Raw genomic sequence first — 18082 nt, 5'->3', positions numbered from 1 at the left:
TCGCGTCTTTTTAAAGACGACATCTTACTTGTGTTTCTGGATGCGATCGTTCCTGTCCTCACTGACGGCCACGATCACAGTTTCGCATGTCTGGGCGCGTGCTGAAATTATGTTCGTGGGTGTTCATGTTTTCATATGAGAACATGATCACGTCGACACGCCGGTCGTGACTCTTCTTTCTCCGGGAAGCTTGAGTCCCCTCTGTTGTTGGCCAGCTGCCGCTTGTGTGTAAAAGCACAGCCGCGGCTCTGCCCGACACTCTGGGAGACCGCGGAGATCAGCGAGAGCAAACCTCTCGCTCCTCTGCGTGTCGTGTGCCGTCGAGCTGCCGGGCTGCAGCGCGGGTTGTCACGGCAACCCAGCGCTCGCTCGGCGCTCTAGATGCGCGGTTCCCTTGCGTAATCTCCATTGTAGCGCCCTCTCTGGTGCACCAGAAGAGGTCTACTTTGCTGGTATGGCTTGGGTGACATGAGGTTGAGGGGTTCCTTCGGGGAACCAACCCCCTAGGGCCCCTCCCTCTCTAGCGCATTGCAAGCTGTGCAGTTTCTGGATTGGATTGCTGGTCCTTTTCATAGGGGAACCTAGCATTTCATTCAGAGCTCCAGCTGAGGGACAGACGTCGATTGCAGCATCGGAGAGAGTGCTGTTATGCTCTGGAAATGAGGGTGACGCTGCCCACTGTAATGGTGTGTGCTTATGCTGACTCAGATTCAGAGTTTACAGCCATGCTTTCCTGGGTCTTCCAGATGTGCATGGAAAACTTGGCAGTATGGGGGTATATTGGTGCCATAAATATGGAATGCCAAAGGTGCCAATCTGCATAAGTTTTTCCTCTCTCACTACCCTCTTGGATGGGGTGGCTGTACACAGACCACACCCACCCTGCATGTGAGGCCAAGGCACTCTTTTTGCATGAGGGTAGTTCTGTGCTGGGGTTGAGCTGCGCTTGTTGACTAACCGTGATCAAAGTCACGGCGCAGGCCCTCAGCCAGACGATGTCCACCTCCGTGGTCCAGAAGTGCCCCCTGGCTTACCTTGTGAGGTGTGAGAGGTTGCTGTCAAGCTAAATGCTTTCTCAATGCTCCCATCTTATGAGGTGGCCTTTCGGTGACACTGTCGAGGACTGAGCCCAGCGGTTCTCCTCAGTTAGTAGCGGATAGGGGAGCTTCCCATGACAAACCATTGAGTTCCTCTTGGGCCGCCCCTCAGTCTGCTCGTCGCCAAGGGTGTCGTCCCTGCAAGAAACTCCGGCCCAGCAGGCTCTGCTGTATCCATTGCGGGGAGATGACGCCTCCCGTCTCTGCAGCTGTTTAACTGGTTGGTGAGAATCACCCCTGAGACGGGCGACCCAGAGATGGGTGGGGCTGCTCTTCCACCCCTGGAGGAGGGCCAGGTGGTAAATCCTTTATTGGGTTTGTTTCTGTTCCGCCACTGACCCAAGAGGCAGCGGTACCCAAATTTTAAAGAGCAGTTCCTCCATTTCCAGGTCTGAAGAGGGTTTGGAGAGCAGTGGGAGGAGAAAAACCTCACCACTCTCATCCCCCTCTTCTGTCGCCAGCGGACAGCAGCGAGCAGCGGGCAGCCAAAGCCTCGACTGCTCCCTCTGTCCATCCGTGGAGCCAGGTAAGTGTTGCCTAGCACACTGTACGCCGCTTCGGGCCGCCTCACAAAGAGAGCCCCCCGAGCCGTGTCCCTGTGTTCCACCTCGCTGCCCTGCTGCGGGTACACCGGTGGTCCCTTTGGTCCTGCTTGTACGGTCTCTGCGAGCCGGGTTAGCACTCCCCAGTCCGTCTCGCTGGCTCCTTCGGACCATCAGGGTCGGCTTTGCGATTCAGTTCGCCCGGCTCCCCCCCCCAAGTTCAGGGACGTCCTCTTCACTACAGTGAAAGATGCCGATGCCCCTGTCCTGCGTGCGGAGATCGCAGTCCTACTGGCGAAGGACGCGATAGAGCCGGTCCCTCCAGCCGATTTGAGGTCGGGGTTCTACAGCCCCTACTTCATTGTACCCAGGAAAAGCGGCGGGTTACGACCGATCTTGGACCTGCGAGTTTTGAATCGGAGCCTCCACAAGCTACCATTCAAAATGCTCACGCAGAAACGCATTTTCGAGTGCATCCGTCCCCGAGATTGGTTTGCAGCGATTGACCTGAAGGACGCGTACTTCCATGTTTCAATTCTTCCGCGACACAGGCCATTCCTGAGATTCGCGTTCGAAGGTCGAGCATATCAGTACAGAGTCCTACCCTTCGGGCTGGCCCTGTCTCCCCGCGTCTTCACGAAAGTCGTGGAGGGAGCCCTTGTTCCCATGAGAGAACGGGGTGTTCGCATTCTCAACTATCTCGACGACTGGCTCATTCTAGCACAGTCCCGGGATCAGTTGTGCAAACACAGGGATTTGGTGCTCAGACACCTCAGCCAGTTGGGGCTTCAGGTCAACTGGGAAAAGAGCAAACTCGCCCCGGTGCAGAGGATCTCTTTTCTCGGTATGGAGTTGGATTCGGTCGAGCAGATAGCACGCCTCACAGAGGAACGTGCTCGGTCAGTGTTGAACTGCCTGAATACATTCAATGGCAGGACAGCGGTCCCACTGAAGTTCTTTCAGAGGCTCCTGGGGCATATGGCGGCTGCTGCGGCTGTAACACCGCTCGGTCTGCTTCATATGAGACCGCTTCAGCACTGGCTTCACGGCCGAGTCCCGAGATGGGCGTGGCAGCGCGGCACATTCCGGGTGCCAATCACTCAGGAGTGCCGCCGAACCTTCAGTCCGTGGTCGGACCCTTGTTTCTTCGGGCAGGAGTGCCCCTAGAACAGGTGTCCCGGCATGCTGTGGTGTTCACAGATGCTTCTGCCACCGGCTGGGGTGCCACGTAATACGGGCATGCAGTCTCAGGGGTTTGGACGGGACCCCATCTGCATTGGCACATCAATTGCCTCGAGCTGCTGGCAGTACGCCTGCTCTGAGCCGCCTCAAAGGCCTGCTTCAGGGCAAGCATGTACTGGTCCGTATGGACAACACTGCGACCGTTGCGTACATCAACCGTCAAGGTGGTCTACGCTCTCCCGTCGCATGTCACAACTCGCCCGCCATCTCCTCCTGTGGAGTCGGAAGCATCTGAGGTCGCTTCGCGCCATTCATGTCTCCGGTGTGCTCAACCGTGTGGCCGACGAGCTATCATGAGCTGCGCTGCCAGGAGAGTGGCGACTCCACCCCCAGGTGGTTCAGCTGATCTGGAGAGAATTCGGAAAGGCTCAGGTAGACCTGTTTGCCTCACCAGAAACCTCCCACTGCCAGTTGTTTTACTCTCTGACCGAGGGGACACTCGGGACAGATGCACTGGCTCACAGCTGGCCCCGGGGCCTGCGCAAATATGCGTTTCCCCCAGTGAGCCTACTTGCACAGACCCTGTGCAAAGTCAGGGAGGACGAGGAGCAGGTCTTGTTAGTTGCGCCTTACTGGCCCAACCGGACATGGTTCCCAGAACTCTCACTCCTCGCGACAGCTCTCCCTGGCCCATCCCTCTGAGGAAAGACCTTCTTTCTCAGAGACTGGGCACTCTTTGGCACCCGCGTCCAGACCTCTGGAAACTCCATGTCTGGTCCCTTGGACGGGATGCGGAGGTTCTAGGTGACTTACCCCCTGAGGTACTTAACACCATCACTTCGGCACGTGCACTGTCTACGAGACGTGCTTACGCCTCCAAAGTGGAACCTGTTCGTCGAGTGGTGCCCTCTCGCCGGGAAGACCCCCGAAGATGCTCGATCTGAGTCGTGCTTTCCTTCTTGCAGTAGGGTTGGAGCGTAGGCTGTCCCCCCTCCACCCTCAAAAGTCCATACTGCTGCTATATCCGCTTACCACGACCACTTAGATGGCAAATCTGTTGGTCAGCACGTCCTGGTCATCAGGTTCCTTAGGGGGCGAGACGGCAATCCTTCTCGTCCCCTCTCCATACCCTCTTGGGACCTCACTCTGGTGCTGAGAGCACTTCAGATTGCTCCCTTTGAGCCTTTGCTGTCAGCAGACTTAAAGATTCTGTCTATGAAGACTTTGCTGCTGGTGGCATTGGACTCCATCAAGAGGGTAGGGGACCTGCAGTCATTTTCGGTCGACGAATCGTGCCTGGAGTTCGGGCCGGGTGATAGCCACGTGGTACTAAGACCCCGGCCTGGCTATGTGCCCAAGGTTCCTACCACTCCCTTCAGGGACCAGGTGGTGAGCCTGCAAGCGCTGCCCTCGGAGGAGGCAGACCCAGCCCTGGCTTTACTCTGTCCAGTCCGCGCTTTGCGACTGTACATAGACAGAACCTAAAGCCTCAGGACCTCAGACCAGCTCTTGTCTGTTATGGAGGCCAGCAGAAGGGAAAGGCTGTCTCCAAGCAGAGGATGGCCCACTGGATAGTGGATGCCATCGCCCTGGCTTACCAAGCTCAGGGTGTGCCCTGCCCGCTCAGGTTGCATGCTCACTCCACGAGAGGTGTCGCATCCTCCTGGGCGCTGGCTCGTGGCGCCTCGCTGACAGACATTTGTAGAGCTGCGGGCTGGGCGACACCTAACACGTTCGCTAGATACTATAGCCTTCGTGTCGAGCCGGTCTCCTCCCATGTTCTCGCCACAGGTCAGAGGCACGGAGAGGCCCCGGCTTAGTGTCGGCTTGCTGCGCTACATGCGCTTCTTTTCTCCAGAGAGTCCCTACAAGGCAGACCCTGTCGAGTCCTCCAATATCCCTTCGGCAGCCGACGTGGCGGAGCGTCTGGCGCCAGGCCTATACTCCGTTGTATCCTTGAGAACCGGGTTTAGGCTGGGTTCCATATGTGTGACCCTACGGGGATCCCATATGGTTGGTTCCACGGTTGCTCCTAAACGAAGCCTGTGTCTTTCCCTCTGGGAGAACCTACCCTTCATCGGGTTGGAGTCACCCCAGCTCTTCCATATGTAGCACAGCCCTACAGGGTTAGTCCATATGTACTTCTCCACATAACTCCTTCGGGGAAGGATGTGGCTTCCGCAGCGTTCCTTTCCCAGCGAAGGGTACGCTTTCCCAGCGTTATCCAATAGTCTCACTGAATGGGTTTTGGGGAACAGCAGTGATCGACTCTCTCTGTGTTAGCCCTGTCCCACCATCCTCAGGCAAGGGGGTTCAGGTGGCTTGCAACAGAGCGCTGGAAGGGGGCAGCTCCTGTGGCGCTTTGGTAGGGATTCCTATTCGTCGGTCTGTCCGACGTACGTCGAACGTGACCGACTGAATGGGAACGTCTCGGTTACAAAGGTAACCCTCGTTCCCTGAAGGAGGGAACGGAGACGTACGTCCCGTCGCCACAGTCGCTGTACCCTGCTGATGCTGCCGCCTATCCGGTTCGGCTCCTCAGCGAAAACCTGAAGATGCAACGCACCTGCTGCTCATTATATACCCGCGCTGCGAGGTGAGCAGCTGATGCATATGATTGCATGCCAATGTGCATTGGCTCGTTTAGTTACACTCGAAGTAGATTGGCCTCTCTAGCGAGATTCCTATTCGTCGGTCTGTCCGACGTACGTCTCCGTTCCCTCCTTCAGGGAACGAGGGTTACCTTTGTAACCGAGACGTTATTGAACTAATATTCATTTTCATGGTATCCCGCATGCAAAAAAAAAGAAGAAAAAAAAAAATAATTTAACTGGATGCAATAATAAGAATGTAAATGATTTTATTATTAAACACTCGTTAGGCAGTTCCACTTTTAGAAAACTTTCTTTATTTTTATTGAAATTAAATGCCTTTTTAAAGGAGAATAGCGAGCTCGGCAGAAGGCGGATTCAAACCCAGTCAATCACATCACAAGTTAATTCTCCGCACCCGACACACCACTGCAGCCACAGGAACATGTCAATTTTAATCTGGTCTGACATTGGGGGGCGGAGTTACTGTAAATTTGCACTTAGTATTAGACACTCCGAATAATCTTGTTTTCCGTTTTGCATTAAGATAATTTTTATTACCACACTGGCAGGTATTGATAATTTTATTTAAGTAACATGCACTTAATTTAGATCCCCCAGGAAACAAGACTAAATATCTTATATAATTTTCTTATATGCAAAATCCTAAGAATTTTTTGATATTTGTACTTGAAATAGAACAAAAATACTCAGTACAAAAAGCATTTTTGCAGCATGAATGAATGAATGAACTATTTAAACATCACTTGCACTTTAAAAAAGGGGAAGAGACCGAAGGAAACTCTAGGTTTACCGAAGAAAACCTGCTCCCGACCAGGTGAGGTTCACAGAGTAAGTTAACATGGTAAGTTACCTCTCTTTCAGAAACAGGCTTGACTTAACCTGCTTTCTCAGGTTTGACATACCTCCCATTCTGAAACAGAAAACCCAGAGTTTCCTTCATTTCAGGGTTAACATACTCAGAGTTTGAACTTAACCTCCTTTCTGAAACGAGCCCCTGGTCTCTAAGACAACAATAGCTTTAGCTGCATTTGTTGTGGAACTGGCTAACAGGCACGTCGACTGAAATGGCTGGATCACGAATAGTTAGTACAGATCCATCCTTGAGTAGCAACTTTTCAGCAAAGCCTGCCTTGTATTGCCCCTCGTTCACAAATCAGTCTGGAGTGAAATGATTTGCACAGATATAAATGAATTTAGGTAGATTCTCATTACCTTCAATGAGTAAATAAATAAATAAAACTAATCTACTGCGTCCTCAGAGGCTCAGATGTTGGGAGAAAATGAAGACTCTTATGTTCACTCTTACATCCAACAACAGAACACCGGGATTGCCTGCAAGACGTTGTCAGTAAAGCTGCTCGTGGAGAAAATGGCGGACAGCGTACAACTATATATAGTGAAATAACATTTCTCAAATTGTGTCACCTCACCCCCCACTGTGGATAAAAGCATGTGCAGATGAATAAATGTAAACAGTGTATTTCAAAACTTTTCTCTCAGGGAAAACTCATACCAGTTTGAAAGATTTGGGTGTAAATAATGATAAACTCTACATTTTTAAGAGGAGTATAACTTCATAAACATGTGTATTAGATCTTCCTTTTGCACATCTTCGAAGCCCCAGAACATTCCAAGAACAGCGTGTCTTTCCTCGAACACTATACAAACGTGGGCTTTAGCAATTCACTCTGCTGCTCTGTTGTTCTTTGAAGTGAGAGTGAAATGCTCTCCTCGCATGAGTCTCTTTATCTGAGAGCTGCTGAGCTCAGGTGGACGCTCACTTCAAAGAGCGCTTCTGCTACAGGCAAATTAAAACACGCCGCACAAGCCAAAGTTCTCCAAAACACTCTGCTCTGTGTTCAGCCCGCCCGCTGAAAGACCACAAACTGACCTTCTCACAGCCTTCGACTGTCAGCAGAAAACAGACAAAGAGAGGAACACATGGACGGATATGAATAAACATGATGCACCAAAGGCAAAATATCAACAAAACATAAGATTTGTAAAAGTTTATTTCATTTTATTTTCTTTTTGTTTCATACAATTTTGTAAAACAGCAATGTTCACATTGTTTCTTCATTCTTTTATAAAATAGATGTTTATGCTCCGTAAATAGGATTGATTGATCCAAAACCCAAAGTAAATGTTCAATGTAATGCATTTCATACAGATAGAAATGAGAACTTCATGGTTTTTCGCGAGTTAGATATGAAGACGTGTGTGATAAACATGGTCTTCACTCTTTGTTGCTGCAAATGATACTAAGTCATTAGTTGTCACAGTGTAAATATACGATTAATCCGATTCAGTAATAATTTTGCTGTCTATCATGTATTTTCCAACAACATCCTCAAAGTGCTACACACAAGATGACATCGCTTAGTTGAAAGTACAAGTGTATTTCACCCCAAAATGAATATTTGTCATTATTTAATAACCTTATAATGTTTTGAAAATGTCAGCTCTTTCCCACATACAACAAAAGCGAACAATAACCTGTCAAAATCCGAAAAGAACAAAACATGAAAAGTAAATGTTTCAAAGGTAGTCCAGAGGCCAGTTGCACAAAGCTACTTGAACGAATTGAGTTTCAGAGTAGGTTTACAAAAGTTGACAAAACCAAACAAATCTAATGTTTGCTATAAATGTTCTGTCAACTCCAGAGTTTATGAAATTTAAGTGACTCTTCAGTGAACATTCAATCACATGAAACATGGAGAGAGTCAGTTTGATTCACTTCTCATGAGAGAGTCACGTCTGTGTGGAAGATGAAGAGGTCATTATGAAACACCAACATTTAAACACAAGCAGGAAGAAACGCTGCTGCTGTTCAGAAAACAGCCGAAATAAATATTAATGTGAATCAACTGAATTTATCAAGTTAATAATTGATATAGGTTCACAACAAACTTAAAAGAAAACATGTAAGCATAGTCATTTTATATTCATTCTAAAGATTTTTACTTGTATGTAAATATTTTAAATATGTCATTAATAATGAATTAAATATTTTTATATTGAAAGCTTCATATTCAAATACTCGTGTGTGGAAGCTGGTTTCCGCCATGGAAAATAATGATAATAATAATAATACAAAAGGTAACTGCAGCTTTTTATCTCACAATTCTGACATTTTTTTTCTCTCAGTTGCGAGTTTAAATCTCGCAATTCCTTTTTTCTCACAATTGCATGTTATAAAGTCAGAACTGTGTGACAAAGTCGCAATTCTGAGAAAAAGAGTCAGTTCTTTAGATTTGGAGTTATTTCACAATTATCTGAGAATCTCACAATTCTGAGAAAAAAGTCTGAATTGCGAGATAAACTCGAAATTCTGTTTTTTTTTTCTCGCAGTTGTGAATTTATATCTTAAAATTCAGACTTTTTTTCTTGGAATTATGACATTTTATCTCACAATTTTTACTTTTTTTCCCCCAGAATTGCATGATATAAAGTCACGATTGCATCTTATTAAGTCAGAATTGCGAGATATAAACGCGCAATTGCAAGATAAACTTAATTCTGATTTTTTTTCCCCCACATTTGCAAGTTTATATCTCACAATTCTTACTTTTTTTCCTTAGAATTGTATGATATAAAGTCGCAATTCATAGTCAGTCTTTTTTCACTCAGAATTGGAGTTTTCACAATTATCTGAGAATATATCTCACAATTCTGTACGGAAGAGGATTAGGGCCAAGCAATAATAAAAAAAATAAAACCATCTCGAGATTAAAGTTGTTAAATTCGAGAAAAAAGTCGAGATAAAATGTTGAGAATAAACTTGTTAAATTATGAGAAAAAAGTTAAATTACGAGAACAAATTTGTTAAATTATGAGAATAAACAAATTATGAGAAAAAAGTCATTAAATTTCAAGAAAAAAAGTCGAGATAAAATGTTGTTGTAGCATGAAAAATTATGTTAAAAATTCTCATAAAACTTATGAGAACAAACTCATTAAATTACGAATTTGTTCTCATAATTTAACAAGTTTTTTCTTGTAATTTAACAAGTTTATTCTCAACATTTTATTTTGACTTTTTTTCTCAAAATTTAACAAGTTTTTTCTTGAAATTTAACAACTTTAATCTCGAGATGGTTTTATTTTTTATTATTGCTTGGCCCAAATTCTGAGAAAAAAAGTCAGAATTGCGAGATAAACTCTAATGGGTGGTTTCCCGGACAGAGATTAAGCCTAGTCCTTGAATAAAATGGCCCTTTAAACCAGATTAACAGAAATCTGCTTTCTTAATCATGGTTTAAAATAGCCCTAGACTTATTCTAGTCCAGAGTTTAATAAGCTGATTTCCTGGAGGAAGACTAGAGCTACTCCAGGACTAAATTGAGGTTTAAATTAAACCTACCAGGAGGAGTTTTAACTTCAGATTAATGTTGTGTTTCAAAGAAGAGACATATATTACTTGGATATATATATATATATATATATATATATATATATATATATATATATATATATATATATATATATATATATATATATATATATATCGATATTGATATACACTGTGTGTGTGTGTGTATATTTATTTATAACTTTGTACGAGGGATGGAATTTGAGTCGTTGTGTGTCGTTATTGTGCTCAAGCTGCAAGAACTTTTCTTTCCGTTGTATGGGAAAAAGAGCGGAGTAAACATTCTCATTTTGTGTTCCACCAAAAAGGAAGTGTTTTGAACAAAAAAAAGAGCATAAGTAAATAATGAGAAGTTTCATTTTTGGGGAAATACTCTTTTAAGTCTTAACATTTGATTTGACTCTCTATTCCTAATGATGTACCTTCCTTTAGGGGTCTGTTTTGTAACATTGTATTTAGTCAACTTGTTAAAAGAAACAAGAATTGCACTATGATATATTTGCACTGAAGAATAAGCAAGTGATTAGACGTAGATTTGACAATGCAGAGATCTCTACACAATCTATCAAGCCATTTGAACATTCTGGGAGGAATAAAGGAAAAATAAATAAGCTAAATATCCATGATGAGTGTTCATGGAAAGCCATAGAAATGACACGGAATCGGTCATCATATTCTTCTCTGAATATTCTGTTATACGTCTTATTTCTTATATATACATCTGATATGAGTACATTATGGTGCAGAACATCTGGAGGTCTCAAATCACTCAGTTTTACTATCAACTCCTTCCAACAATGGAACTGAATGTGCTGGAATTCGGGCCCGGGGCTTTAAATTATTGTTCTTTAGATCCATTTTAATTGTTTCTTGAGAGTATATTACAATATGCATGTATCACACTCGATACAGCATTGCACAAATTATCAAGAAGAGAAGAGCTGAGGAAAAAAATACAGGTAAAAATCATCGGTATTTAGCAAAATACAGTAATTTTCTGTTCATCTAATATATACCCTACTTTGCAAGAGAGTGTTAAAATTACACAGAATTTGAATAACACATATACAATGAGCTTTCACCAAAGAAACATCGAGTCACATGAAGTTATTCTGGTCGATACATAATTCACCATAAAAACACAAAAATGCTTCTTCTTTTTTTTTTTTTCTCTTGTTTTTGCTTTTGTTTCCGACACTGTCCGTTAGGTTGACCTCACGGAGGCCTGTGATTGGTCGAGCTGCCGCGGGCGGGCAGCGGGTGAAGACTCTTAGCACCTACACCTCATCATGAGAACGCTTAGTAGCTTAGTAGGGTTTCCCACATGTAGACGACACATGGAAACCGTCACTGATGTATCTGAACTACCTATAAACTTCACTAAATGCTCATCCAAAAATTTGCCACGTTCAGAGATGAGAGGGTCCAGTACCGTACATCTGTATTGCAGTTTTGATGTTTAACATGCTTGTATTGCAATTGACTGTAGCGGTCTTTGTTGACTCTCTTTATTGGATTAAGACTCAAATATGCAAATGTGAAAATCTTTTATCCTCTTTCCCCTGACATCCTGATTATCTGAGATCTTAAAGTCAAGTTCAGATACATAAAGAGAACAGTCCTGCAGAATGAATATGAGAAATGTTGAAATATCACCCATACTATCAATGGAATCACCTTCAGCATCTGATGATCACATGACCAAGATTTAGGCATGATATTATGGGTAAAAAATTACAAATGATTATGCAAAATAATAAGCAAAGTACAAGCATTCATTTTCCATTCGGCCGATTCGTAATTCCATTAAGGCGATTCACCCACAAATGAACATTTTGTCAGCGCTTGCTAACCCTCAGGTATAATTATAATTTTATTTTAACCAGAATGTCTGAGCTACTCTTTTGCATGCATCAAAAGCAGGTGAGATTTATATTGACAATCAATAAAGGCACCATAAACGTAGTCCGTATGACTAGTACATTATACACACATACTGAGTTTTGCTGACTCTTCATGATAGCTACAGTCTTTCCATCAGGGCAAAGCCAGGCTTTCATCTAATCTTGGACTGCTTTTAATGGTGCTTTTTATCCTTGACAATTTAAATCATCATCAGCTTTCATTGAATGGAAAAGTGCAGCTTGGACATTCTGCCTAACTTCTCATTATGTGTCTCAGGGAAGAGAAAATATCACAGGTTTTGGAACTATTTGTGAGTGAATAGGTGAGTTTTGGGTGAAGTATTCATTTAAAGGGGACCTATAATGCCCCTTTTCACAAGATGTAAAATAAATCTCTGGTGTCCCCAGAGTGTGTTTGTGAAGTTTCAGCTCAAAATGCCCCACAGATCATTGATTATAGCATGTTAAAATGGCCACTTTTTGAATGTGACCTAAATGCACCGTTTTTGAGTGGGTCCTTTTGAATGCAAATGAGCTGCTGCTCCCGCCCCCTTTCCAGAAGAGGGCGGAGCTTCAAGAACTCATGCTCCGGCATACTGGCAACAACAAAAAAGGACAATCTCACGCACTAAAAATGTCAGAAAGGGCGTTCATGTGCAATTTTTAACTAGGAAACTCGTTTACAATAATTCTGATAGCGCGTGAGCAGCATCAGTTCTGGATCTGAAGTTTGAAGAGCATGAAGTGTTGGTATCGACCCATCTTTCAGAATCAGCCTTTGTGAAAATCCAGCGTTGAACAGAACATCGCTTATGAAGCAGTTTGGCGTAAAATTATTGGTGCAAAAGTCCAAGACTTTACCTAGATTCTTCAGGACATTTCCTTCAAAAATAAAATGTAGCCACAATGTCCTCAGTGACTCAGATGGCGGGAGTCTATGGAGACTCTTATATTTGTTGGTACATCCCAAAACACAACACTTATTGTACAACTCCAGCTGCTACAGAAATGGCGGACTCTGTGCTTCTCTCTCAGGGGTGTGTCTATGCTAATAGGGCAGACTGTGGGCGGGGCTTCCCCCTAAGATGACGTCATCGTAGGGTAGAATCTGAATCAGACTGCTTCTGATTCATGGGGACTATAAAAAAAAAGGAGTGGGTGGATTTGTAGCATTATAGGCAGGTTGTTCTCCCGCACTGCAGACACACATCGATGTTCAAACACCTTACAGAAGTGACAATTGCATAATAGGTCCCCTTTAAGCAAATATATTGAGTTTGTTTAGTAATGTATGCTTTTTGTTAGAAACCTGATGATAACAAGAGTGGAAGATGGAATGATAGTAATAATAATAAAACACCCAGATGTTTTCTGATTTAATGTTTTGACATAGGCCACACTATCTATAAGCTCTGAACTTCAAACAAGTTGACATAGCAGATGCAGATGGCAAAAGCCAATATAATCGTAGCTGAACAGATACATGGCGAGAGACATTCTCGCTCATGTATATCTTAAAACGGTTTTATTTCCTTTGTATTAGCTCTTCACCATATGGCAAGCTCTGTGTTTTGTGTTGATTCCTCTGTACGTACCGTGTGAAGTGAGTATTCTTCTGTGATTCTCAGGAATAACTCACTTAACAAACACAGCGGAGGCAAAGTGTCACTCGCTCTCTTGTCTGTAGGGGAAGCTGCGTTTCAAGTGTCTAAATCCATTTGGACGACAGATCTTTGGCAACTCTTGTGTTTATCCGTCATTACCATTAGATCTTGCTGTTTAAAACAAAACAACAACAACAACAACAAAAAACATCTGCTGGCAAATGTGTGAAGCACGAAATAAATCAAAATGGCTGCAAGTCTTGCTCAAAACTGCCGTACAGAATTGTTACTCATTTTTCAATTTGTTTAGGTGGCTCGAATGAAATCAACCCTGTTTACTTGTGCATTTCCGTGAGCAAAGGATGCCGCTACACTCTCTGTAGCCTTCGGGAACTTGCAGTCTAAGGGTTTTCTACTACTCTAGCAGGTCACAGCGTATTAAACTAAACTGTTCCTACGGTTCGACACATACCTGTAATGTACATCGCATTCACAGAGACGTTTGTTTTGCCGCCCCCATCGAAACGCCACAGCATTTTGACGAAATCAAAGGACAAATCGTCAGAACTCTTCGAAATTAATTTGATGTGCTATAAATGATACTCTAAGAAAACTACTCCCATTCGCTTCTGTTCATTTATTGCCATGCTCCAAAAAAGCCTCTTTTCCACATTTTCACTTTGTTCCAGTGAGAAACATATATTTTCATTTGATCGGGGGGCTCCTTCGAGTCTTTTGAGTGCCGCTTGTAAACATCAGACTCGGATAGTTTCGCAGACGTGGATGGCTCTCACAGGAAGGATACCGATCGGCCTCCCTCTCGCAATGGCATGGTGGGATACATTGGTTTGAGGATGTGGTCACTACCTGGTTTGCTGCTACTGCCACCGTTCTGACTGGCCATTTGGTGTCGGATGTCTCTTCGGTTGATGGTGAATGCCGTGATCATCTCGGAGCCGTAGTCCCTGCTCTCCGGCACGGCGCCGGGGACGTGCCTCAGCTGGCCGTCGCCCAGGCAAGTCATGGAAACACGGGCGTCATTGCGGTGCTGCAGCTCATGTTGTCCTTTCCTGGCAGGCGACGGTCGTTGAAGGAGTGTATGTTGATCACTGCGTCCGTCTTCACCATGGCTGGCGGCGGGCGGTGGGGCTTGTGTTTCACCCGTCTCTCGCACGTGAACGACTGTCTGATCTCTTCCATCACCGCACTGCAGAAAGACCTCTTGATGGAAAAAAAGGGACATGGTGGGGGGAGGAGAAAGAGAAAAGAGGAAGTAAGTACATTCACGTCCATTTTGGTGCTAACTGAGTGTGTCAGCAAATTAAATATCTGCTTTTTTAGCCCTGATTTCGAAGTCTGTTATGTTCACCAAGCCTGCATTTTTATAAGAATATTGTGAAATATTATAAATAACTGTTTTCTATGTGAATACATTTTAAAATGAACCACGTGAACCATCAAAAATTAACAATTTTCAGAATGCTGCTGATTTTTTGTGGAAACCATGATAGATATTTTTATTTATTTATTTTTTTTTTCCCAAGATTATTTGATAAATATAAAGTTAAAATAAAAAGGATTTATTTGAAATGGACATTTTAACAACACAAAGGTCTCTAATGTCTCTTTTCTTTTTATCAGTTTGATGCATCTTTGTTACTTTAGTTTAGGATCCAATTCACACTATTAACTAGTTGCATGCATATTACTAGGATTTTATTAATACTTATAAAGCACATATATAAAGCCTTATTCTGCATGACCTTATTCTACATCCTTAATCCTACCCAATACCTAAACTTAACTACCTTACTAACTATCAATAAGCAGTAATTAGGAGTTTATTGAGGGAAACATTGTAGTTAATACTGAGAATTGGACCCTAATCTACACTCTAAAAAATCCCCAGAGTTAAATCAACTCTGCTCAGATTACATATGGTCCCTCTCTATATAGTGTTAAAGTTACACTGAAGCAGAGTTAAAGTTAGTGAGATAATTAAGTGATTAATTAAGTTATGATTGAGCATTAGTGATGAACGCCTGCTGTTAACAAGCAGAATCACTGAAGAGAAACACTTCCAGCCACAGTCTTAGATAAAAGACATTCAATCTCTCAGGATCTGATTAAACAACTCCACAAACAGCATATTAATTCATTAACTTTAACTCTGCTTCAGTGTTATTTTAACTCTATGTAGAGAGGGACCATATGTCCTCTGAGCAGAGCTGATTTAACTCTGGGGATTTTGCTGTGACTGGGTTAAAAATAACCCAAGTTGGGTTAAAAAAATGAACAAACCCAGTGATTGGGTTGTTTTAACCCAGTGGTTGGGATAAATGTTTGCCAAACCTGCTGGGTAGTTTATTTTAACTCAACTATTGTTTAAAAATGACTATACTGCTCGCTTAAAATGAACCCCAAATAGGTTGGAAATGATCATGCATTATACTGTTTAATAAATGGACATTTATTAATAAGTCTAATAAATAATAATTGAATAATAAACAATTATTAAATTGCTTATTAATAAATGTTCACCTTTTGATTATTATTGTTGGCTCTAGTAATTATATGTGTGATTTAATTTCCAACCTATTTTGGGTTCATTTTAAGCCAACCATATAGTTAGTCAACGATAGTTGAGTTAAATAAAACTACCCAGCAAGTCGGTCAAACACGTAACCCAACTGCTGGGTCAAAACAACCTAATCGCTGGGTTTGTCCAATTTTTAACCCACCCTTGGTTGTTTGTAACTCAGCATTTTTAGATTGAAAGTGTGACCAAAATATTTCTTTCTTTCAGTGTTCAATGTGTTTTCTTTTGATGATGTTCTTTAAAATGATGTTATAGCTTCTAAATCAATAAGACCAAAAACAACCCTTAAAATAACTTCTAACACGTGTGGAAAAATAACACAATGTTCCAGTTCAGTAGGGAATATAATTCATTTTGAGGTGGGATGTGTGATAAAAATATTCTCATTTTTTAACATGCTTTTACACTCAAATACATGATCAAAGTGGTTTAAATGTCAACCTCCAGCACTGGCATCTTATCTGTGAGATGTGTCTACATAAAAAGGAAGTGATTTGCGATTTGCTTGCTATGCTTTTTGATGTTCGATCGGTTATTCATCTCTTCACTCATTCTGTGATGTTATCAGGTGTGAATGAACACTCAGCTTTAGTCATCGTGCTGAGCGTCTTCATTTCAGCATGTCTAAAATCAGTGACTGCAAGTGTAATGGTACAAGGCCGTTGCTAGGCATGCACTAGGGCCTTCTGGGTGATTGCTAGGGTGTTTCAGCAGTTGCTGGGCTAATGTGGGAGGTTGCTAGGGTGTTGTTCAGGGAGATTTGGAAAGACATTGTGTGATGTTCAGTTCTGCGTGGTTGCTAGAGCATTGCAGTTTCAAGTCTGATGTCTTAACCCATCACATTCGGGTTTGTTTTGACACAGAAGAGGAACGTGTGGGTAATTCTCACATTATATGTTCTTATGAATTTCAGATAATGATATATTCATAGATAATTTCTCATAAATACTGATAAAAATATATCTTTTCTTGCATCACGCTTGTTTTTGCTGTAGTTATTGTAAAATTTGAAAATCAAATAATTTCTAAATTTTTTATTAATAAAAAGGGGGTGAATGTAGTAATAGCATGGTAAAAACACAGTAACATTCACAACTAAAAACAAAAGCACATTAATGAGAAGTTACAGATACTAGATTGTTTTAGTTGGAAAAATAAATAAGTTATGACTGTTTTATAAGCTTATGTTCCACCGGGTCCAAACATGCAAAAAAGTGTACACAGTACATTACAAGGGATAATTCTCACTGTTAGTGTTCAAAGAACACCACTACTAGTCATGAATAACTAATCATATTATAGCTTCTATTTCCAGTCAGTCTCACCTGTTCACGCTCTACAGTTTTTCGCAGTTTGTAGATGAACTCTCCTATAGCCACAAACACCGACAGCACCAGACCAGAAGCCAACACAATGAAGATGCCGCCCAGATTCTGGATGCCCATGGGACCCGTCTCATACCGCTCGTCCTCCAGACAGCTGCTGCCGCTCCACCACTTCTCCTTGAGCATGTGAAGACGGCCATCTTCCAGGATGCCGAGGATAGCAATTGTGATTTTATCCCTGTACGGTGAGCCTGGAATAAATGCATTAATAGATGAGAATCTTCATTGGAATACCAAGTACTAAGAAAACTCTCTCTATATATATAGTTTCCCAGCAGAACATTGCCCAAATCATCACACTGCCTCTGCCGGCTTGCCTTCTTCCCATAGTGCATCCTGGTGTCATGTGTTCCCCAGGTAAGCGATGAATTCGTGAAACGTAAAACGTGATTCATCAGACCAGACCACCTTCTTCCATTGCTCCGTGGTCCAGTTCTGATGCTCACGTGTCACTGTTGGCTCTTTCGGTGGTGGACAGGGGTCAGCATGGACACCCTGACTGGTCTGCAGCTCTGCAGCTCCATACGCAACAAACTGATGCACTGTGTGTTCTGACACCTTTCTATCAGAACCAGCATTAACTTCTGAATCTAATAATTGTCACAACCAAAAGTTCACCACATGTTTCGGTAATGACATTGTTGTTTAGGTAGTCATTTATTTAGGCAAAATAAACAAAATTTTAGTACATATCATTACAATTTTAGTATGTTTTATTATGCAAATCACTAGTGTTTTAGTATGCGAGTTCAAAATGTGGTCGCTACTGTCCCTACCAAACA

At 42.9% G+C, this 18082-nt stretch overlaps 1 protein-coding gene across 1 annotated transcript in view; it reads right to left on the bottom strand.

The window, feature by feature from the left end:
* Positions 1-12994: 12994 nt before the first annotated feature.
* grik3 (glutamate ionotropic receptor kainate type subunit 3) overlaps positions 12995-18082 on the bottom strand; it is a 177608-nt gene continuing 172520 nt past the window's right edge. The window contains exons 15-16 of the mRNA XM_067391507.1: positions 17241-17491; positions 12995-14535 (exon numbers count right to left, since the gene is read on the bottom strand). Coding sequence (XP_067247608.1) covers positions 14107-14535; positions 17241-17491 — 680 coding nt within the window. The 3' untranslated portion in view covers positions 12995-14106. The remainder of the gene's footprint in view (positions 14536-17240; positions 17492-18082) is intronic.

Source organism: Chanodichthys erythropterus, chromosome 2, assembly GCF_024489055.1.
Source record: "Chanodichthys erythropterus isolate Z2021 chromosome 2, ASM2448905v1, whole genome shotgun sequence".
Lineage (NCBI taxonomy): Eukaryota > Metazoa > Chordata > Actinopteri > Cypriniformes > Xenocyprididae > Chanodichthys > Chanodichthys erythropterus.
This window is presented reverse-complemented; position numbering and strand designations above follow the sequence as displayed.